Source organism: Sturnira hondurensis, unplaced genomic scaffold, assembly GCF_014824575.4.
Source record: "Sturnira hondurensis isolate 20B ecotype Veracruz unplaced genomic scaffold, ASM1482457v3 Scaffold0016462, whole genome shotgun sequence".
In the NCBI taxonomy this organism is placed as follows: domain Eukaryota; kingdom Metazoa; phylum Chordata; class Mammalia; order Chiroptera; family Phyllostomidae; genus Sturnira; species Sturnira hondurensis.
In genome coordinates, this window is record NW_028089093.1 from 4,111,992 (window position 1) to 4,139,284 (window position 27,293).

At 41.3% G+C, this 27,293-nt stretch overlaps 1 protein-coding gene across 1 annotated transcript; it reads left to right on the forward strand.

The window, feature by feature from the left end:
* Positions 1-5,411: 5,411 nt before the first annotated feature.
* Positions 5,412-25,889, forward strand: STEAP4 (STEAP4 metalloreductase). Its single transcript, XM_037066106.1, has 5 exons — positions 5,412-5,537; positions 20,361-20,818; positions 21,478-22,005; positions 23,245-23,409; positions 24,929-25,889. The coding sequence occupies exons 2-5, from the start codon at positions 20,363-20,365 to the stop codon at positions 25,190-25,192; spliced, it is 1,413 nt and encodes a 470-aa protein (XP_036922001.1). The 5' UTR covers positions 5,412-5,537; positions 20,361-20,362; the 3' UTR covers positions 25,193-25,889.
* Positions 25,890-27,293: the final 1,404 nt, after the last annotated feature.

Consider the following 27,293-nt stretch of genomic DNA (forward strand, 5'->3'; position numbering starts at 1 on the left):
TGACTCCAGGCAGGAGAACTCAGTGTCTGGGGAAAAGTACTTCTTAATGGATCCCCTTCATATCTTGAATGGGATCAACTGTGCATCAACTTTTCAGATATTTTTTTAGATTTTTTATTTATTTATCTCTAGAGGGGAAGGGAAGGAGAGAGGGAGAGAAATATCAATGTATGGTTGCTTCTTGTGTGTCCCCTGCTGGGAACTGGCCTGCAACCCAGGCATGTGCCCTGACTGGGCATCGAACCACGATTGTCTGGTTCGCAGGCCCGCGCTCAATCCACTGAGCTATGCCAGCCAGGCAGATATTTTAATTAATTTTTAAAATGAAATTTTCACTTAAAAGAATTATTTCATTATTTTTATCATTATCTGTTCCTCTTAGGGCCTACTTTATATTCACCTCATTTCTAATTCTGTTGGAAGGTGAACAGGTCAAAGAATGAAGCTACGTTCACTCTAATTTTTTGGCCCCTCCTTTGTATGTGGAAATCCTACTAAATCTTCCTTACTGGCACTCGGCACAGGCAGGCAGAATGCCGGAACTGTTTACCAATAATACAGTAGTAACAGTAACTATCGCCCATGGTTGAATCAGCTTAACTAAAATGTTTCTCCATCTCTTCAAACTATTTTGAACATCATGTTCTTTGATAATATCATAACACCTCTTTTGGGGTCACTGGGTGTCTCTTGGGTGACGTCCAGGTTTCTAGTGGTGATCAGTCAGTCCATAGCCTGCCCTTACCCCAGGAACTTCCAAAGTTAACAAAGACTTTGAGATTCAGAGAGTCAGAGATAAGATAAAGAGGACAGGGTTTTTGTTGTTGTTTGGTTTTTGGTTTTTTTTTTTTTTGGTTTTTTTGCTCATTTCCAATTCCCAGAAGTAGCTTCCTCTCACTTCTAGTCAGTGACTCTTTAAAATATTTTTATTCATTCATCTGACACAAATACTCAACTTTTCCACTTTAACCTTCTCTTGAATTTCTAGTGACAGAGTTAGGTTCTTTAAGGCATGTCTTTTTTTTAGATTCTTTATTGTCATGTGTGACATCATTCCTAACCCAACCTCCAATACTGCCAGTGTCTGACATACTTTCCCATCAGGACTTTTTTTAGGTATAGGTGGGTGGCAAAATGGTGTTTGAATTTGCTTCCTGTTCTGTGTTGGCAGGAATCCTAGAAACTGAGTAAAGCCAGGTTAATGGCCTGGGTTTCTTTACTATACCTTTTGCAATTTCATAGTCCTGCAGGGGTGAGGGGATTCTCTTAGCTCATTTCCAGTAGAGTAGGAAAGTAGTAGGAAAAGAAGTTTTCTGGGATAAGAAATTAAGTTTCCAAGCCTACCAGCAGGAAGCTGAGAAAATTCTGCTCTGGCCAGTGGGGCTCAGTTGATTGGAGCATCATCGCATAACCCAAAGACTGAGGGTTTTATTCCCAGTCAGGTCAGGGCACAGTCCCTGATCTGTTTCAGCATCAGTCCCTACTGGTTTGGGCACATAGGGGTGGCAACCAATCAATGCATCTCTCTCACATCTATGTTTTCCTCTGTCCTTTCCTCTCTCCCTTCCTCTGTTTCTAAAAGCAGTGGGGGTGGGGGCCATGTCCTCAGGTGAAGATGAAGAAGGAGAAAGAGGAAGAGAAGTTGTTTTTGAGAAACTTCAGCCAAAGAACATACATACATAACACATAGATGCAGACAGCAGTGTGGTAATGGCCAGAGGGTGGGGGCTGGGGTGGGAGCAGGCGGGGGATGGGGGAGGATAGAAATGAGGACATCTGTAAGGATGTCAACAACAAAAATAAAGGGAAAAAAGAAATCGAATGTTTACTTAAACTCCACATCTGCTACAAGAANCCAAAGACTGAGGGTTTTATTCCCAGTCAGGTCAGGGCACAGTCCCTGATCTGTTTCAGGATCAGTCCCTACTGGTTTGGGCACATAGGGGTGGCAACCAATCAATGCGTCTCTCTCACATCTATGTTTTCCTCTGTCCTTTCCTCTCTCCCTTCCTCTGTTTCTAAAAGCAGTGGGGGTAGGGGCAATGTCCTCAGGTGAAGATGAAGAAGGAGAAAGAGGAAGAGAAGTTGTTTTTGAGAAACTTCAGCCAAAGAACATACATACATAACACATAGATGCAGAAAGCAGTGTGGTAATGGCCAGAGGGTGGGGGCTGGGGTGGGGGCAGGCGGGGGATGGGGGAGGATAGAAATGAGGACATCTGTAAGGATGTCAACAACAAAAATAAAGGGAAAAAAGAAATCGAATGTTTACTTAAACTCCACATCTGCTACAAGAACACCTAAAAAACACTTTTTTTAACAACAAATTGCATTCTCATTCTGATTGCACACTGTGACAAAGCCACCTTAGTAGGTAGAATTATTGGAGAAGCAAAACTGAGCAGGTACCCTTCTTGTTTTGCCCAATCCCATTTTATTAGGCAGGATTGTACAAATAACAGACACCAAGTTACTGACTCATGTAACTATAGAGCCCTCTTCAGGTATGGAGTTCCAACAATTTCAGAAATTCATCCTTCCCATCTCTTTGTTCTCCTTTCCCTCGAAGTAGCTTCTTCCTTGGGCTGGCTCTCTCTTCACAGCTAACTGGTTTACATTGTAGCAGCTCAACAATGCTTCTTGAAGAGTGTGTTTCTTCCTGGGTTGTTCCAGGAAAGATTCCTATTGGCCCAGCTTAGGTCACATGTCATCACTGAACCAATCACTGTGGACAAGGCTGTGTGCTTTGAATGGTCAGGCCTAAGTCATGAGTTTGAAAACCCAACAGTGCTGTCTCTTCCACCTGGACTGCAAGGACTGACATTGTGCAAGGGTATTTCTCAAAGAAAAATGAAAATATGATTAGCAAAAAGGGAAATGGATCCTGCAAGGCTGGAACAAGGGGAGGTCAGGGAAGCCCTGTGGGGGCAATATTCAAGGAGACATTCATTTTCTGGTTTATGTAGGGTCAATTCTGAGAGTAAGGATGTAGCAAGAAAGACTCAGGGCACAGACAATGTGGAGATCCCTAAATAGGAATTCTTTGTTGATGTGCAATATCTGGGAAGGCTTATCTAGGGTTCTGGTAAGGCTTCAGGGAGAAGGATGAATCCTGCTAAGGCAAGTCCTTGGGTATTTGGGTTGCTGGCATCTTTGAAAGTTTATTTTCCCTACAGCACAGGTTTAAGGACACACTAGGAGAGTTATGAACTGTGTGTCCCTCCTAGGACCAAGGGAATAATCATCTTTACACCACAAGATAAATAAGTCAAGTACCTCTTAAGTTTGGTACTAATAAAGAAATTTTTTTCTCCTTCATATACCAGTAACTTAATTTTCTCTTTCTGGGATTCTAGTTGCCTTTGCCAAAGAAAAGAGCTTACATAATTGAAATATACTTGCCTCTCATAATAATTAGGTTTTAAAGTATTTTGTCCACCTACTAATGGTAACTATATAAAGCAATGATTCTATTATTAGTTGGAGGCCACATTTGGAAATATGATTGTCCATTAAGTCAGCTTATAATGGGTATAAATGTAACCCAGAAACCAGAGTGACCTTGGCCCCCAGACTCCAGCTGTTTGCTTCTGGTGGCACATATAGCTCCATGATGTGATGGATGTGCAACCTTGGAATTTACAACTCACTCCCATTTAGAGAGCAGCCGTCTGCACAAAATGGCTTCCATGGGCTGTGTCTACAAAGAGGATGTCATGGCTAAAATGTCACTTGCTGTGATGTCACAGCAACTATTAGCTTATATTCCAATGACAACTAACAAATCAGCATCCTGGTTTTAGTATGGGATTCGGTACACTAAGAATCAAGCTTCTGTGCCCACAAGGCATAGAGCCACATGCTTGACGACAGGTAGTCACAAAACTGCCGACAAAATCTGAGGCCTCTTAGGGATACCCCAGGGGCCTTATATTTCCTAGTTACATGTCCTTGTCTCACCATGTCAGTCTTCAGACTGGGGAAATTGCTGCTATAAAATCAATAAATACCTTTTAAGTTCTTCCTTGCCCAAGGAATACTATCAGATGACCTTTTTTTTGGCAAGCGATAATATGCTAATTGGAAATATACTTATCAGTGAGTGCAATACATATTGAGCATTGTGCTAGGTGTGGTGGAAAATTCCAGGCTGGAAAGGGTAGGGTGTCAACCATCAGAGCCTGCAGTACAGGACAGGAGATACTCACACAATAACTCTTTTAAGAGACAATTTGTCCTGTTGCTGTATTAGAAGCACAAACTATGCTACATGGGCAAAGAAAAGATTAATTGCAACTAGTGTCTCAGAGAAAGCTTCTTGGAAGACATGGACTCTGAGCTGAGTCCCAGAGATGCTCTGGGGAGAGGTGCAATCCAGCCAAAGGGAAGGTTGGCTCCTTCCCAAGGAAGTGCTGGAACAGGCCTCCTGTGTGGCTGGACGTCTGGACCTTGGCAAGTGTGCCATGGAACTTAAGACCAGATGGCTGGGTGAGAGGCAAATTGGGAGGACTCTGGGCTCTAGGCCAGAGTTTGGGGGTGCAGGAGTGCTTTGCCTCTTAGATTATCATCATTAGTTAAATCTTTAACCACAATAGCTGTGGCTATTGAGCTCCCCCAATATACAAAGAGATTTCAGTCCAATTATGTAATATACAGGGTCTGACACAAATAACACCCCTTTTTTATTACAAGATTTTTATTAGAAAATCACAAGCATGTAATTCTGTAACATAACAATATCACATTCAAGCACACCATATAACATTGTAGGAAAAATGTTCAAATTAAAATTGTAAATTATTACATTTGTATCATTACCCTACCTACCACACTCAAGGCGTTACTTCTGCCGGACCCTGTATATTATTGCATATTATTATGCAATATTATATAGTTACATATCAACAATAAGGTATCCTCATCATCACCCTTCTCCTTCATTTGGTTTGTTTCTTTTGAACAATTTAATTCTACCTAAATCAAAACATCAAGATCATCCAAGCTGAGCCCCATAAGAGCCCAAGGCTTCCAGGCAGAGGGAGAAAGCTCTTAGCCTTTTACAGTAAATTGAGACAAGAAGGCAAAAAGAGAAATACCTAGAAGCCTAGACTAGCTGGTGTTTCCAGACTGCTCAGAGAGGCCCTTCATAAAGACCGCCTCCTCAGCGGCTCTGAGCCCCGCCCTGGCTGGGATGCACAGATCCCAAGGGCTCTGGGGAAAACCCTTAGAAACCTCACTAGCCAGAGATTAGCGGCAACCTGTGTTGCAAAAACTGATGCGGCAGAACAGGAAGTTCTGGTCCTTCCTGCCGCCCGGGATTCCCAATTTGAAGTCTTCCTGGAAACGCTTTCTTCACCACGTCTCTTGCGAAATCTAGCGGGCCCGCCCTCCCCTCACTGTCTTCTTATACCGGTGAGAAGTGCGAGCCTCAGCACTGAGCGGCAGCGCTGCGAACCATCGCCCACCCAGCCCAGCCAGCTGCGCGCCAAGCTGCAACTCTCCTAGACCGTGGCAGCTTGGAAACACCCCTGCCGCAGGTGGGTCACGTTGCTGGCTATTTGCCTTGTACTTTCTGCCTCAGGGCCTGCCTCCCTCATCTGCTTCAGCCAACCTTGAGGACCTCCTTTCAGGACCCCACTCCCCAAGCTCGCTGACACTGGAAGAAGGAGCTGGCAAACTTCCCAGCGCGCCCCCACACCCTGCTCCTGGAAAGGCCAGCCAAGGGTGCCGAGCAATCTGTTCAGCAATTCAGCAAGCTTCTAGCTTCTGGCTTTTTATCACTTCTCTCTACACCAAGGTGCAGAGAAGTTCCAAGGGAAAGTTAGGGGTTTGGATTCCTCTCTGTATCTCAGTGCTGGAGAATAGCAATCTTGCGGTGCCCGTAAAAAGGGAGCCTGGAAGAATGTGGTTTGGGCAATCTCTGCAGCCTCAGATCTGAGGTTACTTCTTGACCAAGAGCTGAAATTTGCCCTGATATATGCAACCGATTCCACCCTCGATCTTGATTTAAATTTCCTTCTATAGTTTGGCAATTGCTTTGCTAGAGTAATGTTATTTGAAATGTACCTTTATTAGGAAGAGTAAATTAAGCTGTGGTTCCGTGTGTCCAGAGGCAGCAAGAAGGTAGTTTTTTCTCTGGATGAAGAACTGGAGAGGAGGTTGGAGAATTCTATTCCTGGTTCTAACTAGAAGCTCCATACCTCAGCCCCAATTTCTACGTATGTAAGATAGAAGAGTATTGGCCTAAGGACCCACAAAGTCCAACTCTAACAAGGTGAAAATCCATGACTAAAGATGCTTGTAGGCATGAATATTTTGACAACCTTATTAATGTTATAGGTATGACCAAGTAATTACTGTCTTCATAATAATGCAGGTTTCATTTTTATAGGAAAACTACCCAGTAATGGAGAGAGTCTCTTCCCATGCGAGTACCTTACACTTCTATCATGCGCATCATTCAGAGAACACTCTCAGCTTTCGAAACCACCTCCCTTGCTATGTCAGAATGTCCTATTCCCTATAAATGGCAGTCTCATAAACGTCACTCACACTAAAGGACATTTTTTCTGATACAGTGGATATAATTTTATAAAATGGCACATTTATTTGAAGTAGTAACTTCTTTGAGATACAGCCTTTCGCAAAACTCCCAGTTTTTCAGGATGCTGGGACTGAGCATGGTATGAAATTCCAGCTGCATGGCAAACAACTGTCAACCCATAAAATAGGACAAAGCCCTCTCTGTTTGTCAGGTTTTATGGTAACAAGTCCATGTGTATGGAGGGATTGGGTAATAGGACTTTCTTCATTTGGCAATGTTATGTTTCTGCTGAATGGAGTTCACATAGCAACTTGAGGTTCAGAAACCACCGAGTACAAGGCCTAACCCCTAACTTGAGAACAATTTCCAGACTTCTGCCTTGCTTAAGCTTGCTAACTATTGTTAGAAGTAACCAAACAAATTTTTATAGGGCTTTTAAATAAGTTGAATACACTGGGCCTTGAGTCTTGTAAACTGTTTTAAGAAAAAGGGGTTCACTTATCATAGAATTTCAAAATTAAAGAACCCCTGAGCAGTCACTCAGTGTTTCCCTGCCTCCCGAAGAACCACGCATGTATGACTCTACCATTATTAAAAAGATGCAGATTGTTCTTTTAAGGACTCCTCAGTAGCTGCCGCAGCCACCTCAGACACACAGATTAGTATTACACGGCCCTCACCATCCAGTTCTCTTTGTAAGTCCCTTGAATCTCTTGCAAACTGCTATCTAGAAATCATTTCCTTTTACAATCTTAGTAAGTCTAATAAGCTGCTGGCAAAACAATGATAGTCACCCTTCAAATGTGAAGACTTGCTAAGGCACCTCAGAGCTGGCTTCCTCTCAGTTGTCCTCTGGGGAACAGGTCACTCAGTAAGGGTCTGTGTCCACATCTACCTTTAATTCCTACTATTAAAAAATCTAGGAATAAGGTTTTTCTGGATGGGACTTTTTCTTGGAGTTATTGTTAGGCCAGAGATAGTAAAAATAAGATTTACAAAGACAAGACCTCTGAAATCACCTGTTTGACTGTTCTATGTACATCAAAGATGTACTAATGTAGGTCATTAGTTCATTAGGAAGACTTCCTGAGCAGTTCCCCACGACATGTTAAAACAGGCTCAAAGTATTTTCAATGACTTTTAGGTCATTTTCAAAATGACTTGAATTAATGCTGTTTTTTAGAAGAAATCAGTCCTAGGAGGAATAAAGCTAGGTAAATAACTAAAGGATAATTAATGCTTAAAATAATGCATGGTAAGAAAACATACTTGACTTACATATGGAAACAATGTATTCTTCCAAAATCATTAAGGAAAAAAAGAACAAAAAGTGTTTGCACTATTTGAGAATCATCTTTTGGGAATCTATCACTGCAGACAGAATGCAATAGTCTACTAAAAGGAGATTTTTACTCTAATGAACTAAGCAGGGGATTGACATCTATTCTAGATGCTTCTCCAGAGTGTTCTAGGAGAGTTTATTCGACCACGTGTGGAGTGGTCTTACCACATTGTACTTGGACAGTCACATATTTCTGAAAAGCTTGATGAGGAATACGTTTATTTTAAATGTGGATTACATGCTCAATCCTAATGTCAGGAGAAAAGTTCACAATTTTGAAAAGTTAGGAACTATCATTCTGAGTGTAAAGAAAGCTAAGAGATACTTTAATATAACTACATATCGCACCTCTTTGGAAATTACAGGGCCATTAGAACACAAACCAGATAGTCTCTTTGGCCTCTGCTGCAAATACTGAATACACTTCCATCCCGTCCTCGTCCTCCGTGGCAATGGCACCAGCTCTGAGGAGCACGGTGATAGGAGGGGCTGATTAGCTACCAACCATGCCTACACGTCTTTAATTCTACCTGCTCTTTTGACCAGGTGTGGAAACCGCTTTGAGCCAAGTTTATCAGTGGCTAAAGTCATTCTGCACAGATTTTAATAAACTCTCTTGTCCTAGTTCCCAGGTAGATTAGTGCCCCTTCTCTGGCCTGGGACCCACGCTGCACTTTCCTCTACCCAGGTCCTCACACACTGCATTGTGTCCATTTGATGCTTCTCTTCCTCCCCATGATGGACACACCCTGAGGACCAGGAAGGTCTCATTTATAACCTCACCCCTGTTGCATATAGCACAGTGCCTGGCACAAAGGGGCTGTGCAATAATCCTGTGAAAAACATGAACTCCTACCAAGCTATTGTTGGTGACACGGATTTTTATTTGTGAGGATGCTGATCGTTATGGGAAGAGCAGGTTATGAGCATGGACGTCCCCTGTACTGTACTGGTTAATACCATCAGGGGTTCAGGTTTCAACTACCTGCCTTTTTGGGAGAAGCATGAGGTTGCTTCATATTGTACAGTACATCTAAAGTAAAAAGTGGAAATTATTGTAACTCTTTTTTAAAAGGAGAAAGATAGGAACTAGTATAAAGGACATATGGACAAAATCTAAGGGGGCGGAAATGGGAGGGAGGTGGGGAGCCCTGGGGGGGTGGGTTGGGATGGGAGTAAAAAACAGAAAACTGTACTCGAACAACAATTAAACAAATATTTTTTTAAAAAGGAGAAAAAAATTGCAGGAACCTTGGTGTTTCTTCTCCAAGGGAACCTTAAAAATAAGCCATTAACCTTATTTCTACTAACCCTATTATATTGCCAAAGTGGGTAAGTTTCATGGTCAACTTGTAATACTTCAGAGTCTCATTCAGTTTAAAGAGTGATTCATTTTCAAGACTGACATAATACAATCCAGGCATTTAACTGAGGTCATAAAAAATGGAATATTGATTTTCTAAAGGTTTTAATTAGCTTAACTTAAGTAAAACACTTTAGCTTTTCTGTAATACCTCAAGGCACGTCATAAGATATAAAGCCTATTGAAGAGTTCAAGAGAACTAAGTTGTATCAAATTGTTCTTACAAGAAACTATTATGCTTCTAGTTATTTCTTCCCAGTACTAAAGTATCTCAGTACACAAGTGCTAGAGTGGTTTCCTCATCCCATTCAAACACCCGACACACGTGGCCTGGGAAGTGGAAGGAGGTTGAACAGAAAGCAATTAGTGAGGTGGTAACCAGCTGGCTGCAGTTCTAATGAAAGTGTGGCACTAGCTGCTTGCTCTAGACTGAGATCCCAAACTGTGAGGGACTTTTTCTCTTCTTTTCCTTTTCCTTTTCCTTTTCTCTCTCTCTCTTCCTTCCTTCCTTCCTTCCTTCCTTCCTTCCTTCCTTTCTTTCATCATTTCTTTGAAGGTATGTGTGGGAAAATGGAAGATTTGGAAGATATGTGTTTGGGGATGCAGGTACAGAAAAAGGACCCTGCGTGTATCTCCCTAAAGAAACTAAGAGTGTAACAATGGTACCAGACTTACAGCCCAAATTGTGTGAACTCCATTTGTAGGATAGAGAGAATGTGGGACCCTTCCTGGGGCAGAGGGACCCACATGGATACTGTTTTGATTAAGAATCTAGGAGACTTTCAAGGAGAGAGATCCCTAAGGAAAGAGATTTGGGCCTAACGTGCAGAGTCAGGATTGAAAAAAATGAATCATTCTGACAGCCCAATTATTTTCCATTTCTATGATCACACACCAGTGTCTCGGGGAGAAGGGGATGAGCAATAAATCCCCAGTGGAATGCTGAAAAGCAGCTTTCTGAGGGGAAAAAAGTCCTAATTTGTAGCATATGCTAATTTCCATGGTGTAAAAATTCCCCTCACAGATGATTTCAAGTTTTCAGTTGGCAAGCTGGCTCTGGCCACACGCCTACGATCTTGCCTATAAGTGGAATCTAAGCAACACAACAAACAGACAAGCACATAGAACCAGAGTCAGGACAACAAAGAACAAACTGACGGTAGCCAGCAGGGGTGGGAGTAGATGATGGGGAGGAAAGAAGCAGAAGGGTCAAGTCAAGGAACGTGAATAGAGGACCCACAGGCACGGACAACGGAGTAGGGATGAACTGTGGGGGTCAAGGTAGAGCAATAGGGAAAAATGTGGGACAACTGTAATTGAACAACAATAAAAATAAACAAGACCTAGGAATTAGAAGATTTGTTTAAAATATATTTGCCAACCAGCACTGCATTCAGGCCTGTTTATCGGAGTATAATGGAGGAAGGGGAGGGAGTTTCCAGAGCACCTTCTGTCCTGAGGTGAGAAACAGCAGCTGGGAGGCCAGGCCTGGCCCGCAGCTCAAGTGGAACTTCACAAAGGTTAGGGGTTCTGGGGCTGCTGGGAGTCCTTGCCTCTGAGCGCCAGGTTGAAAATGGAAGAAAACGATTTCCAGAAGAAGGTGAAGGGAAGTGTGTTCATAAGAACGTGTGAACCAGCCCCAGGAGATTTCTAAAAATGGTAACTGAAGCAGAATGGAGTTCTCCCAGTGACGGAGTTCAAGCAGTGGGGTCAGATCCACAGCAAAACTGCTCCAGTTCTCAGACTGACTTGGCAGTTAACCAAACAGATAATTCCTAATCGCCTCAGTGTAAAGATTAATGACTATTCATAAGAAATTAATTTAAACAAAGTTAATTCAAAATCAAAACGATTAAAGCACTCCCCAAATATCTCTGACTACTCCTAGTAGTCAAACACTAGTCCTAGAAAAGCAAAACCTACCAATTTACACTAAATGTTAAGTGGGGCTGTTGTGATCACCAAATCACTCAATCAGCAATGACCACCTCGTGTGTATACAAGCCAAATGCCACTCAGTCACTGGGAGTTGTTTCTCTGGTGGTGACAATTCAGGTCCTGGCCCTCAGGCTGAATCTTTGGTGAGCCACAGATTTGAAAGAAATTGTTCAGGAATTCCAATGTAAATGGACGTCAAGGTAAATGAACTCAGACGTGACTGAATTCCTGGCCTTGCTGTTACGAGTCCCAGGCTTTCATCAAATGAACTAACTGGCATAGACAGTGAATAATGAACTTACCTAATGAAATGCTTGGTCAGGGAATCAGAAAACAATCTTCATTTATCTTGACAGGTGCAGCTGAGATTTAATGTGAAAACATATATTAATAAGATTTTTCATTGAACTAGAATTTCACCAAAGAATTTAAATTAGAAGTATTTTTTCCTAAAGTACAACTAAAATAGGTAATATAGGTCTGTATTACCTTGCTTTCTTGGTAATTCATTTGGTGGTAAGGAAATGTTACTACCAGAATCATTTAAGTTGCAGCACAAGGGTATATCCCCACAGACCATTAACATAAAGGTTATATTTAGTTATGCTCTTGCGACTGAATGAAACTGTTACAAAATAAGATTATTTCCTTTCATGTCATTCTAGTGGATAGAATAAAAACTAAATCATCAGCAAATTAAGTTGCTATGAGGCACATAACATTTTCTCACAAAACAATTGAAATAATTAGTTTTAAGGCACCTACCTACCGTGGTTTCTTTATTTAGATTAAGAGCTTTAAGTGACATATTTCTGCTAGTCTATGGCTATTACTAACAGACCTACTTCTAACTACAAGACTAAAATAATAAATACACTGTTGTATTGTCAAATAACATATAGACTGAAAATTGAACCATCCACCAAAAAATTGGTAGAAAAATCCACTGATTTTTGTGGGGATGCAGTAATTTTTTTCATAAACTGTAACCAGTGGCCTGTTTAAACCAAAGTCCTTTGATTTGACTGAAGTACACCTGTCAGTAAAATAATGTACACTTAAATGTGAACATTGGCTTTCCCTAAACAGCCTTGATCTCACTAAATATGTGAGTACAGTAGCTCAGTGAGTAAATGAGGTGGGTTCACATATTAGTGTAAGGTTTTTTTTTTTCTTTCCAGTTGTCCAGTTGTCCCTGGGATATATCCAAACAAACGCTCTGCCCCTGGCCAGGGTGGCTCAGTCAGTTTGAACATTGTCACGTAAAACCAAAGATCACAGGTCAATTTCTGGTCAGGGCACATACCTAGGTTGCAGGTTCAGTCCCAGCTGGGGCGCATATGAGAAGTAACCAATCAATGTTTCTCTCTCATTGATGTTCATTTCCCTCTCTCTCTAAAATCAATGAGCACATCCTCAGATGAGGATTAAGGAAACAAACAAACAAACAAATGCTCTGAATCACAAGAAGGCTGGCATAGTTGTAGCGCTCCTTCTGGCCCAATATATACCTTGAGACAAAACAAAAAATTTGATTGATGGGCTTCAGCACTATGTGTGTGTGTGTGTGTGTGTGTGTGTGTGTGTGTCATGTAGGGCTTTGAGGTTGAAATTCAAAAGGAATAATAAAACAGAAGGACTAAAAAATAAACAAAAACAAAAGATCCTGTTTGCAGGCATTAAATTAGGATGAAAAATCCTGTCACATCTTACAGCGTTTAGAAGCATCATTCCCATTCCAACTCCCTGGACGCTGACGGGCCAGAACACTGCTTTGTGTGCTTCCACACCCAAGGGTGGGGTGGGTCCGAAGGACATACTGCCTGAGCACGTCAAAATCTTGTAGGAACAATCATTTCAGAATTCAAAGCTGAATTCTCAAAAGGGGGGAGAATGCCTGAAAGGAAGCTTTTATCCCAATGGTAAACGAGGTGCTGTGTGCACTCGGTGAGCGTGGCTGTTAAGGAGACTGAGGTAGATTTGTGAATGGATTGATTGATTGATTTTTAATCCTTACCCAATGACATGTTTATTGATTTGATAGAGAGAGGGAGGAAGATAGGAACATTCATGTGAGAGAAACACTGATTTCCCTCCCATACACACCCACACCAAGGATCAAAGCCCCAACCTAGGTAGGCGCCCTGACCTGGATCCAACCTGCACCCTTTCGGTGTACGGGCTGACCCTCCAATGAACTGAGCCCCCTGCCAGGGCAAGTGATGGATGTAATCAAACTATCATTTTGCGGCTCATGGAAGACAGCTCTTCAAGGTTTCCTTGCAGGAGGTACAGAGCAAANCCTGAAAGGAAGCTTTTATCTCAATGGTAAACGAGGTGCTGTGTGCACTCGGTGAGCATGGCTGTTAAGGAGACTGACGTAAATTTGTGAATGGATTGATTGATTGATTTTTAATCCTTACCCAATGACATGTTTATTGATTTGAGAGAGAGAGGGAGGAAGATAGTAACATTCGTGTGAGAGAAACACTGATTTCCCTCCCATACACACCCACACCAAGGATCAAAGCCCCAACCTAGGTAGGCGCCCTGACCTGGATCCAACCTGCACCCTTTCGGTGTACGGGCCGACCCTCCAATGAACTGAGCCCCCTGCCAGGGCAAGTGATGGATGTAATCAAACTATCATTTTGCAGCTCATGGAAGACAGCTCTTCAAGGTTTCCTTGCAGGAGGTACAGAGCAAAGCTCACCTGCAGCCGGACACCAAGTCGTGAGTCTCGATCCCTTGACTCACTTCTTTGTGGGGCCTGCACGCCCTTCTTGCCTCTGGTTTTTATAACATGAAGATTCTAGATGCTCAGGCCCAGTCAACAATTACTTAGGGGAAACTGCAAAGCAGGCAAAAGGTTTCTGCACCCCCTTACACTCTCATTGGCACACTGTCCTCCCTCCATCTCCTCCCACCATGCCCTCTTCAAAGAACATAGTGTCACCCTTCACATTCCTCATGGTTCTTGGCCCTGGGTGCTCCTTAGAATTGATTGCTTCGTTTGTTGCTTTCTTTTTTAAAGTCTGAGCTCTCCCTTACATCAGTTGATTCAGAATCTCAGCAGGTGAGGCCCTAGCATTTACCAGTTGCCCAGCTGGTTTTCATCAGGGAAAAGAACCACTGAAAGTTAGCAGGCAATGGTTTGCAGTCTTGGCTCTATAGTAGAATCATCTGGGGAAGCTTTAAATTTTAAAAAATGAAATTAGATATTTTTTAAAAATCCCCAACTCTACTCTAGACCAATTGATTCAGACTCTAAGAGTCTGGTCATCAGTATTTTGTAAAAGCTGTCTGGTGATTCCAGTGTGCACTAGGGCTGAGAAACACTGCATTTCTCTAGTAAACCTTGACAGAGGTATTTGCATTTCTAAGCCTTACTGATTCTAGGAAGTTGCTTTGATGATTGAAGGAAAGATTGAAAGGAATGCCAGAAAGACTTCTGCCCGTACCACCAGCTCCCTTCTCCTTCCATTCCTTTCCAAACCCAACTCTGTGGCGGGGGTGGGGAGGGTGTCTTTCTTTGTCTGCTTATGATTTTGTCACGGTGCTCAGCACACTACTTCTATTACTCCACAGTGTGTGTGTTGAGAGTTGTTTTTAGAATTACCTCCAAACCTTTTTTATGTGAAACATTCTTGCACTTTAAGTATGCATAGATATGTAAAATTGGGTGAGCTTAAAAACAAATAAGACTTCTAATAATGTAAATAAGGTTGCATGTTTACATAACATAATTCACCTTAATTTGTATTTTTTTGTGGATTTCTCAGAATAAAAGATATAGGAGCAATCCATTAAGGCTACTTTCTTCTTTCAGGCCTATCTGCACCACCAAGAGGAAGATTTTTCTTCTTTTTCTCCTCTACAACTAGTCTTATATACATAAGTATTCATATATTTTCTTTTTTATTCCAGGAAAGCACTAGGGGAAACAAATAGTGTGTGTTCCAAGAGCAAGGAAAGAACGTGCCACCTTTTAGAGAGCACAGTTGGGCAGCTGAACCCTATTCTTCTTCCTAAGAGGAATGGAGAATGGGTCTATTGCAGGCCTGAGGAGGGGGAAAGAGCCATTTGTCCCTGGCTGCTGATACACCAGGACTTTAAGCTTTTATTTTGGTATATTCTCTAAATGAGGTCTGTGAATATACAGAAATATACTGCTAGAATGAAAATAAGTCCATTATACGACTTTAGCTTTGTAGCTGTTTATCAGATATCTGCACATGGCTATTATGCTTTAGTATGAATTAACATTTAAAACATCATGAGATTACCTCCTAAACAGGACAAATAGGTCGCATTATATCTTTGGATGACATTACAAAGCATTGATTTGCTAAGTATAAGCATTATACACACACACACACACACACACACACATATACACACACATATATATACCAGATATCCTAAAACTTACATTGAGAGGGAGAGTAACGAGAATATCTAAAACAGTTCTGAAAATAAAAAAATAAATGGGGAAGAATCAGTCTACACAATTCTCAGACTCACTGTATAGCTCCAGTCAAAGGCAAAGGGGAGACGTGCAGGCCAACGAAAAAGGATAGAGCACCCAAACACAGGCCCGGGCATGAGCAGACAATTGATTTTCGCAGAAGTGAAAAGCAATTCAGTGAAAGACAATCTTCTTTTAACAAATGGTAGACAAAAAATGAATCTTGGCTTAAATCTCACACTTTACTCAACTATTAACTCAAAATGAATAATGGATTTAAATGTAAAATATAAAACTATAAAACCTTTCGAAGAAAATATTGAGGGCCTAGGGCTTAGTGAAAAAATCTTAGATATGATATCAAAAGCACAATCCAAAAAAATTTGAATTTCATCAAAGTTAAAAACCTTTGCTCTGTGAACGACCCTTTAAAGATGATGAGAAAACAAGCTACAGACTGGGGGGAAATATTTGAAAACCATATATCTTCCAAATGACTCACATCTAGCATACATAAAAAATGAAAAGCACTCAATAGTTAAAAAACAAAAAAAAATCCAATTAGAAAATGGAATCAGACATCCAGAGACTTTTTACCAAACAGAACATACAGGGAGCAAATGAGCAAACAAAGGGTCAGACTTTCACAGGTGCCAGCTTGGATGGATCTCAAGGGCATTATGCTAAGTGATGCCCCCCAAAAGCCAAGAAAATTTATATTTTGTGGACTTTATTTATATAACATTCTCAAAATGACAAAATTATAGCGTTAAAGAACAGATTGACGGTGTCCAGGGACCAGGGGAGGCAGCAGAGCGGGGCATCACCAGGAAGAGGTGCTGCTGGGAAGGTTCCAGCCCCGGACTGCGGTAGTGGGTAGAGGCGACTACACTCAGAATAAAATGGCATAGAACTAGGCACACACTTTATACCATGTCGTTTCCCAGTTTTGCTATTGTACCGTAGGTATGTAACGTGTAACCATTGCAGGTGTTAACCAATAAAGATCTGAGTACGTAAAAGAATCTAAAAGCTTATTTGAAGTTTTAAAAGATTTGAACCCCTGAGATACACACTCAGGTAGCAACAACCCAAGCTGCCCTCCAGAGAGAACAAAGGCAGAGTGTGTAAAGGTGAATTACCATAAAGTGTAATTCTATCATGTAAATGAAAGACTGCTGGCTAGGTTAGCAGAGATGGTTAGATATGCAAACGAGGGGGTAAAGCTACAAGGAGGAGGTTAAGTTCTTTTGTGTTCACAGAGCAGTTGTTGTTCCAGGCGGTTTGTGAGTCATCTTTGACGTGAGTTTAGCAACAAGTTTAGCAACTTGGCTTGTCTGAGAACTGATTCAGACACCTGCACGGGCCTCACTTCCTTAGTAGTCTCCTGACTGCTTTATATGAAGTGACTGTCTTAGCAATGCTTAGTCTATTTTATTTTTTTCCATTATCAGAAGAAGTGGAGAAAGAAGGCTGCACAAGGGCCTCATACTCTCTTTTCAACTTCCTATGAGTCTATAATTATTTCAGGTGAAAAGATTTTTTTGTTAATATCACTGATTTGTTAAGCATAAGCGTTTAACAGAAGCAATTTTTGTAATCCTATTTGGACATTCCCATGGTTTTATTATACTAAAATCTTCTGAAGCTGGAAGTGGCCTGGGCCTCTAGGAGGTGAGAGAAGCTAACACACATACACACCAGACGGACTCCAGCATCCTCACGGGATGCCAAGTTAGGAACACCCAAGAAGAATGCTGCCTCAGCTTCCCGAAACCCGGGAGAGGATCTGCAGATGGAGGGAGATGATAAACAAGACTCCACTTGCCCAGCACCTGGCCCCTCATATCACACACCTATGCACACACGCGCACACACGCACACACACGCATCTCAGTGGCGCCTGCTCCCGTGGCTTTGGCAGCCATCTTGGCCCTCTTTGCAGCTGCGTCATTGATTGCCAGTCTTTAATCTCTACAAACATCTTGTGGGATCACATTACCTGCCTGGCTCTCCTCTCAAGGAGACTGTCTGAGAACTGCTTCCATAGGAAGCAAACCCAGTTCTGGAGATTTTCCAAACCAGGAGATATTCTTGTTGCATTTCCTGTTATGTAACTGAGGCTTAGAAAGCGGTCAAGGAGAGGAGACCACTATGTTGTAACTATTTTAACCCGTCTTTCTCTTAATAACTCTGCTTCCTGTTCGCCACCTCTCTCGTTTTCTTTATTCCTTCCATCCTACAACTAAGAGTAAATCAGGACTAGGAAACTTTTACAAAAGTTTTTAAGCAAGAAACCTTCCTACCTCATAATTCCATGTTTACACACGAGATATTTTCAGTTACAAACAGTCTGCAATGGGTGTGACTTCCTCCCTTACGTAGTACTTACTGTAAAATGACCTCTCGTGGTTGAGAGTACCCATACCTCTCATTTTTACACACTTCTATTATTAGGATATTTCCCCAAGAGTTAGAAATTAGATTCTTCCCAATAAGTAACTTACTTTTTGTGTTTTACATGTTATTTCATCATTTCAGTTATGGTAATCTTAGGTCTGATCATTTTTCTTTTTTCATAAATAATAGCCAAAATGTTGTATTTTCCTGGGTTGATTAGCACACAGAGCTGCAACAAAGGCTCGCGTGCAGATAGTTGATTAGGGAAGTGAGTTCTGGGAGCAGGAGTGAGGAGCCAGGGGCACAAACCAGGGGAGGTGGGAAAGACAGGGAGAGGGTGTCACTCTGGCCACTGCCGCAGGTAAGCAGTGGTGCTCCGACCCAGTGCGACTTTCTGAGGAGCCTTGTTACATTGGTCAGAACTGTGTGCCAGAAGATGAAAGGGAGCCCCTGATCTGTGGAGTCCTGATCCCTGCCGGTCTATGGGTGCCCCCTGGGTTGGACACGTCTGAGTGCTGCGCAGGTACAGGCTCCAGAAGAGCCCCAGGACAAGATCGAGAGATAGAGGGGGGGGGGGGCAAAGCGAGCCTCTGTCAGGCAGTGGGAGCTGGGCAGCACTGGGTGACTGCCCGGGACTGCAAAGAGAGCTGGGAGGACTTGAGGGGGAGCTCAAGATGTGGTCAACACAATTGTCAACCTAAGAAATTCTGCAACTTGATAAGGAGTAACTCACTGCCCAGTGGAATAACTGTATTTCACTCCATTGTCAGCCAGTGATATTTAACATCTCCTTCCTGGTTTTGTAGCTTTAATTTTCCCAGTGATGTCTCTGAAGGGTGAGGAGTGATAATAAATTCTAATGGTGGGGATAACAGCCCTAGTATGTTACATTGGATTGCCAAGCTGCATTTTAAAAGAGAAATATTAAAACAAAATGTGGAAGAATTATGAGAGAAATTCACACTTGAGCTGTTTTTACACCCACATTTTGATAAATTCATGTGCTCTAAAGCCATGTCATGTAGGATTTTCTTTACAAGAAATAAGTGAGCAGAGCAGAAGCTTCATAAGAATTATCGCATGCTGTTTCAGACAAATGTATATATATTTCCAATAGAAACAGTTATAGAAGCATAATTAAACCTTAATTTATGGAATTTATATAGAGATTATAACAAATTATAATTAATAGATTGGTATTAGGTAACTAATAGATTATTAAGTAACCTATTAATAGCCAATTTGCTGTGTCTCAAAAACTGTTTTAAGATACACTAATTCGTCTGACCCTCCTGATGTCTCCAAAGTAGGTACTATTGATTTCTCAATTGTAAGATGAGGACCCTGAGCCCTGGCTGGGTGGCTCAGTTGGCTGGAGCATTGTCCCATACTTACACCAAAAGGTTACAAGTTTGATTCCAGTCAGGGAGCCAACAGGAGGCAACCATTCAATGTTTCTCCCTCACATCGGTGTGTCTGTCTGTCTGTCTCTCCTCCTCTCCCTCTCCATCTCTGTCTCTCCCTCCCTCCCTTCCTCTCTCTCTCAAATCAATGAAAACATACCCTTGGATGAGGATTTTTAAAAAAAGATGAAGACACCAAGACACAAAGAGTTTGAGTAACTTACTCAAGGGCACACTGCTGATCGTAGGTAAAACAAACAAAAAATTGCATGGTGTAGTCAATATCTTTGCTTAAAAAAAGTTTATGGCAGGTTAGAGTAAATGAATGTGGTAGCTAAATGCTCAACACAGAGTCCAGAATCACTCTCTTTGCAGTGATCAAGATGATCCAAGTGAGAACAGGTCAATATACCCAGCGCCCATCTCAGTACAGGACACCAGCAACTCGAACAAGTCTGTATTTTGCTTGCAAATGTTCATCCCAGCATAGGAGAGAGAAAAATAATATATTAGGATAAAAGAGCAGAAAAGTGAGGAGATAGCCAGGATAGAAATTTTGGAACCATAAGTGTTCCAAAAAACACTGAGAAATTTTGGAACCATAAGTGTTCGATAAATATAGTATCATTGCAAAACATGTGCATAATTAAAAATATCCACCAGTGTTTCAGTTTTCTTAATGCATCTCTTTATCCAACAGAAGTTTTTGTCAATGATTTTGTTACATAAGCAATGGGAGAATATCTATGACAATTTTTAGCCTTTCCTAATTTTGTGGGGAATTCACTAGACGTTTAGAATAACATCAGGCAACCACTGTTTCCTGGAGATAATTCTTCTTAATTTTTCCATGCCTAGAGCATTCATATTTTGTTGGTATTTGTTTTATAATTATCTTTCAGTCATGGAGAAAACTTCTACAGACACACTTCCTCTTACTATGATTTCTTCAGAAGAGCGGGAGCCTATATGTATTTTTGGAACTGGAGATTTTGGAAGATCTCTGGGACTGAGAATGCTCCAGTGTGGTTATTCTATTGTTTTTGGAAGTCGAACCCCCAAGATGTCCAGTCTGCTGCCCAGCGGTGCAGAAGTCTTGAGCTATTCAGAAGCAGCTCAGAAATCTGACATCATAATCATAGCTATCCACAGGGAACATTATGATTTTCTCACAGCACTGACTGAGGTTCTCCATGGGAAAATATTGGTCGATGTCAGCAACAACCTCAAGGTCAATCAGTACCCAGAATCCAATGCAGAGTACCTCGCTCAGCTGGTGCCAGGAGCCCGTGTAGTGAAGGCATTTAACACCCTCTCCGCCTGGGCTCTCCAGTCAGGGGCACTGGATGCAAATCGACAGGTAAGATTAAACGGTAAATTCACTTCACGCTCCGTCTTTAAAACGTGAATTTTTAAATCTGCCCTCGCCTCAAAGACTCCAAAATATAACTCCAAAAGAAAACACCCACTAAATATTCCATTCTGCTAACATGTGCCATGACTAGTTTTCTTGGGTTGAACCATGTGGGGGTGGGCAATTGTGCTTTATTTCCCACTGTTTGCAAAGCTCTTGGCTTGATGGACCCCCATGGTGTAAGTCTCCAGGGGCCCCCTTGCTAGTACTAGAAAATCACACACCTAAAATCTTTGCTAGGTATCCTTTCCACCCCCATCACCTTGTGTGAAACTAGTTCCATTTCCTCCCTGAGGTTGCCAGCAGTCCCAGTGCTGCGGCACCGGAATCACAGGAGAGACACCAAGCTGCTCCCACGTGGAAGACAGAGTCCTGCCCTGTCCGTGTGACGGGCCCAAAACCACACTCGGCTTGAACCCTGGCACTGAACTACCTACCCAACACCCATGTGCAGGTTCAAAACATCATCTCACTAAACATGTGCACTCCATAGCCTTGTTTGAAAGGCAGTTCAGTACTACATGTCCTCATTCTAAGCAGTATTTATATAGACTTTTCAAAATAATTATTGAAGGAAAAATAAATACAAAAATTTTTTAACCCAGGTGTTTATCTGCGGAAATGATAGCAAAGCCAAGCAGAAAGTGATGGACATAACTCATACTCTCGGGCTGACTCCGCTGGATCAAGGAGCTCTCAGGGCAGCCAAGGAGATTGAGAACTACCCCCTGCAACTATTTCCAATGTGGAAGGTCCCTTTCTACTTGTCTGCCTGTCTTTGTGTCTTCTTTTTTGTTTACTGTGTTATCAGAGAAGTAATCTACTCGTATGTTAAAGAGAAGAAAGACATCACATTTCGCATAGCTGTTTCGATTCCAAATCGCGTCTTTCCAATAGTGGCGCTAATACTTCTTGGGGTGGTTTACCTCCCTGGTGTGATTGCTGCCATTCTGCAGCTGTACCGAGGCACCAAATACCGCCGATTCCCAGACTGGCTGGACCACTGGATGCTCTGCAGAAAGCAGCTTGGCTTGCTCGGACTGGGATTTGCCTTCCTCCACGTCCTCTACACACTCGTGATTCCTATCCGTTACTACGTCCGATGGAGGATAGGAAACATAACTGCTACCCAGGTCAATCTCTGCTCATTTGTACTCTCCTAGTCCTTAAGTCAAAGTGAAAACTTGTGATATGATATTCTCTTTTACAATTCGAGAAAAACATTCTTCTAAGTATCTTTATTGTTTAAAGTAACTAGAATTAGACCCCATGTCTGTTTTTGGTTTTGCTTTTTGAGTGAATCCACTTGAGAAAGAAAGTCAGATCGCCAGTTCCCTTGAGTCCAGGCCTGTGTTGCCACAGATCTGGGGTCCGGACAGACTGACAGAGCTGAGGACTCAGGAAGCCTAGTGACACATAGCTAAGTTCCTTTGAACATGTCTAATGAATGTAAACTGATGCATTCTCAAGCGTCGGTTTTCATGCCTGCCACTTCCTCTCGGAAGTCAACACCTAACCATCTTGGAAGTAAGGGGGCGGTTCCAGCAGGTGTCACAAGAATGTAAACAAAGTTACCAAGCAGTGCTAATAATCCCATTCATGTTTGGGCTTGGGGGATCATCCTCGATTATTCAGTTTTCTAAGCAAATGGCAAATACTATTTTCTGCATAACCAAAAAAATTGGAAAGAATGAACTCAGGGAGTCTAAAAGCAGTCCCAGTGGGAGTGCGACACATCAGCTCTCCTCAGGAAATAACCGGTTTTGACCAATCTTACTTCAGTCTCCAAGTTTATGTATTCATCAATAACTCAATGATGGTGCTTCTGTGGGTTTCCCTACATTATTTTCCTAACAAATGCATGGGAAATTTGGGGGTGAGAATCACATTGAAGGGGCCTGATTGCTCTCGACCTGTGATGTGACGAACTCGATGCTGATTTACACAGAACAGACAAGAAAGAATCCTGACTTTTTGTGTGACTAATCAGCATATAAAGCAGAAAAACAGAATCTTGATGTAATTGTTTGAGAACATCAAGTTTTGCTTGGAGAACAAGAAACCATATGGTAAAGATGGTTTAAGTAAATGTTTACCTTGTTTAGGATTTATAGGGTTAATTAAAACTCTCTATACAACTCCTGGCATCAACTATCATAATGAACTTCCAGCAGAATCATTACTTTTTCTACCCCCAAAAAACCATTTCTAAGTGTCTTTTTATTTACAATTATTTTCAAATGATTATTAACAAATATCATATAATTTACCTTGAGTAAATAAGCCATGCAGAGGAATTTTCAATCCCCTTGAAAGTTTGGGCAGTTTACTTAAAAATTGAATTTTAAAAAATTTCTTATAATGTCTCATAGGCAATAACCAAGAAAGAAAATCCATTTAGCACCTCTTCTGCCTGGCTTAGTGATTCATATGTATCTTTGGGGATCCTCGGATTTTTCTTTTTTGTCCTCCTGGGGATCACATCATTGCCGTCAGTTAGCAACATGGTCAACTGGAGAGAGTTCCGATTTGTCCAGGTAAGGACCTCAAGATTTAATCTACTTTCATTGCAAAATGAGTGTTTCTTTTCAAATACCCTCATTTTTCTCTCACACCAAGCGTGAATTTTCATTTTGCTCCATCACTTCCCTAGCAATCTCATAAAAGCAGCAACTGAAACCAGTTCAAATTAGAAAATGTTAAACATTGGTAACAAAAGGCAGATTCTGTAATGGTTTGATTCCTAGCAGGGCATTCGAGATTCCTGGCTCCCAGAGCCACAGCTACAAGTATAGAGTGCAAAACACCAACAACTATTATATTTTGTGGAGATGTACTCGGTGCAAGGTGAAAGGAAACCCAAAGATAAAATTTCTACTCCCAAAAGTCAACCATAGGACAGGGACACATTGATTTATCAAGCAATGTACTGAGAGAGTCTGAAGCCTCACCAACACAATGTGCTGGACTGTCATCGCACGAGCCTCAAGGCCGGTCTGTGACAGGGAAAAGCTGTTTTTTCACACATCAACCAGGCACCTCAGTAAAGGGGATTTTTAGCTATTCTTTAAAATTTTTTTAATTTATTAATTTTGGAGAAATCAATTTGTTGCACTTATTTAAGCATTCATTCGTTGATTCTTCTATGTGCCCTGACTAGGGAACAAACCTACAACCTGGACGTGGACAGTGCTCTAACCAGCTGAGCTACCCGGCCAGGGTCTGAACTATTCTTATAAACCAGTGGTCCTCAAAGTGTGGGACCTGGACCAGTGGCATTAGCACCACCTGCGGTCTTGTTAGATACACAGATCCCAAGGCCTTCGCAGGCCTAATGAATCAGAAACTGGACACATGACACAGCAGTGTGTTCTAACAGATTATCCAGATGTGTGTTCATTGTGCATCAGTGTAATGGCATAGACCGTGAGTAATTGATGTTTGGTTTGAGTTTCATAGAACAATTTGAATTTCATAAGTCTTAACATTTCCTCCAGGGACAAATGCAGTCAACAGTGTCTCATGTCAACACCTTTCTTCAAGGTATTAAGATAGAGTAAACATTGAGCTTTAGTATTTAGGCCAGAACAGACAAAAGTAAAGTTTGCTAACTTCTCTTTATCATGTTAGAAATTAGCTTAGTATCTGGTTTTAATCAGTAATGTATATTAATGTGGTACTTCTTGGGGACATACAGTGTCTTATTAACCTCTGACCTCCAGAAAAGGTAATCAAGGAAAGAGTTTTACCACTGAAGAAGGAAGCAAGGCACCTTATTTATTCAAACTCAAAAGAGATGACTCTGGGAAACTTTCCCATCCAGCCAGGTTAAGGTGAAACCACGATGCCATTTGTAAGCACAATTTATTTTGTGTTTAATAAAATATTTGTCATCCTGAATAAGGGTTGATGTTTTTTTCAGTACTTAGTAAACTGTTCTAAATAAGATAGTTTCCAAAGGTTTGCTGTCGACAAATATTCTTCGTTGGCTTACAGTGTTTTGCTTTAAAATGTAAACAGTGTTAATGTGCATATTTTTGTTTCTTGCTTTTATAGTCCAAACTGGGTTACCTGACCCTGATCTTGTGCACCGCTCATACCTTGATATATGGTGGAAAGAGATTCCTCAGTCCTTCAAGTCTCAGGTGGTATCTTCCTTCAACTCACATCATAGCACTCATCATTCCTTGCACCGTGCTGGTGATCAAATTCATCCTCATCCTGCCGTGTATAGACAAGATCCTCACACGGATCCGACAGGGATGGGAAAGGAGCTCAAAATTCTCAGAATCGGCAATGAATGGAAAAACAGATATTTAAAGCAATGTTCAATTCACGCAGAGTCTTCAGAGATGAGCAATGGGTTTAGCCAAGAAGGCATTTTTATCCCACCATGGCCTGAAGTTTGTGGACAGCAAAGGAAATCTTGCCTGACTTTGGGAACTTGAGAGATTGGAAGAAAACAGCATTTTGCCTTGGGTTAGTGATGAATGACGGCAGGCCCCACCCCGAGCTCCAGATTAGCTTTGTGACTTCACACTCAGAAGCTTCTTGTTGTGGGCACCATGCCTAACCTAATGTCTTGCAAATTCCAGGGGAAGTACATGCAACTTCCTTCTCTGGTTCACAGGCTGAGTGGAGTGAAAGAGAAAACAGTAAAATGGCGGCCACTGATAAAGGCTTTGGTAGGTAGGACTGAAGAGGAGGGACAAATGAAGTAAAAGGAAGGAGGGTTTTTTGGTTGTTTTTTGGACATAAAGGTAATTATAAATATTGCAATAGCGAATTCTGTAGTTAAATGTGCTCTTTGATTTTGCTTTTACCAATATTGATGTATATAGCGGGGAACTATTATATAACATAACAAAAATACACTACAGTTGATTAGAAGTATGGGCCAGATATATGCAAATCTATACATATACGTTGTCCAAAGATCCCTCCTCTGCAAGAAAGGCTGAATTAAAAATCAAAGGATACCCGCTTGGGTTTTCTCAATACACAATGGTCAAGGAAAGGTTGATAAAAGCCTGTGCACAAAAGTTCAAATAAACCAGAACTGTAGATAGCAAGCTAAATAAATGTTGTAAAGTTACATTAGATTAGGTTTGGTTTTATTCAGGTATTGTGATATGCTTTGTAAATAATGTATTCCAAATATTATTCATTATTAATCTCCTAAGAAATGAATTTCCAGCGTTAAAAAGTAGCTTCTACAATTTGTCTTAGTTCATTATCATTTTAAGCAGTGAAATTAAATGATGAGTGAATGTGTAAGCGTGCCAGAGTCACAGGTTAAAGAGAATTGTGGGAAGTCTTAGGGCAGACAGGTGAGAACCATGGCTGTCCCATGACACCCAGGTCTTCCTCACGACCTTACCGAAGCACAGGACAACGCTCTGCTTTTCCGTGAGGACGGTTCCATCTCCAAGATCACCTTCACCAGGATCAGCCTTCCTGGCTCCCACATCGAACCAAAACAAGCCTTCTGCACAATCTTCTCACATGCTGGAAGAACAAAAAGGCTCTGGGTTTGACCTCTCTCACCTGCTTTATCAAGACCATTTGTTTTTCTCTCATTTTTAATTACTTTTCTCATATAATCTACATGACAGTATACCAAATAATTAAAATACATGAACACATCACTCATAATCCAGGATATTTTTCTATAAAATTTTTAAAAATATTTCTATCTATACTGTATACTCAACTTTATATCCTTTTGCACTTAAGATATCAGCATTGTTCTCTTAGTTACACAGTATATGTACTTAATTTATAGCTGCATAATATTATATCAAATGGACATTTATTACCCACTGCCTAATCAAACATGTAGGTTATATGCTGTTTTTTCCCCAAACAAATAATATTTCAGAGAATAACTTAGCACTTACAACTTTTTTTCGTATTTCAAATTATTTCCTCGGAACACTTGGGATTATAAAATAAAAAGAACTTTTAATAGGATTTGATATACATTGCCAAATTATATCTCAAATGACCTTGTCGACATCATTAGTATCAATTATAAGGGTATTAGTCTCATCCTACCCTTACAGATTTTGTTTTTTGTTTCAATTTGCGTTCACGGAGAAAATAGACGGAATACGCAATCCATCACTGTATCCTTGACCCGCCCAGCAAGGACACAGACCACCGGAAGACTTCGAGCAGAGCCGCGGGGCGGGGTGCCAGCCCTAGAGCGTGACTGGGAAGGACAGGAAAAAGTCAGTACTCACCCACTCTATTTTATTCCAGTCAGCCAAGTGTTTAAGCGTTGGAGCCTGCCCTTTGTCTAGCAGATTGGTTAAGGACTATCTAGGCTGATCTATTTTTTAAAAAGCCATTTGGGTTAATTACGCTCCCTTTTAGTAGCAGAGTTATATGTTTTTTCACAAATTTTTACTAAAAATAG

Bases quoted from the DNA above. Each gene is read 5' to 3' on its own strand.
- STEAP4 (XM_037066106.1), top strand. From the start codon at position 20,363: ATGGAGAAAACTTCTACAGACACACTTCCTCTTACTATGATTTCTTCA. The intron at 20,819-21,477 runs GTAAGATTAAAC...TTTTTAACCCAG, and splicing joins CACTGGATGCAAATCGACAG to GTGTTTATCTGCGGAAATGA. The intron at 22,006-23,244 runs GTCAATCTCTGC...AATGTCTCATAG, and splicing joins GAAACATAACTGCTACCCAG to GCAATAACCAAGAAAGAAAA.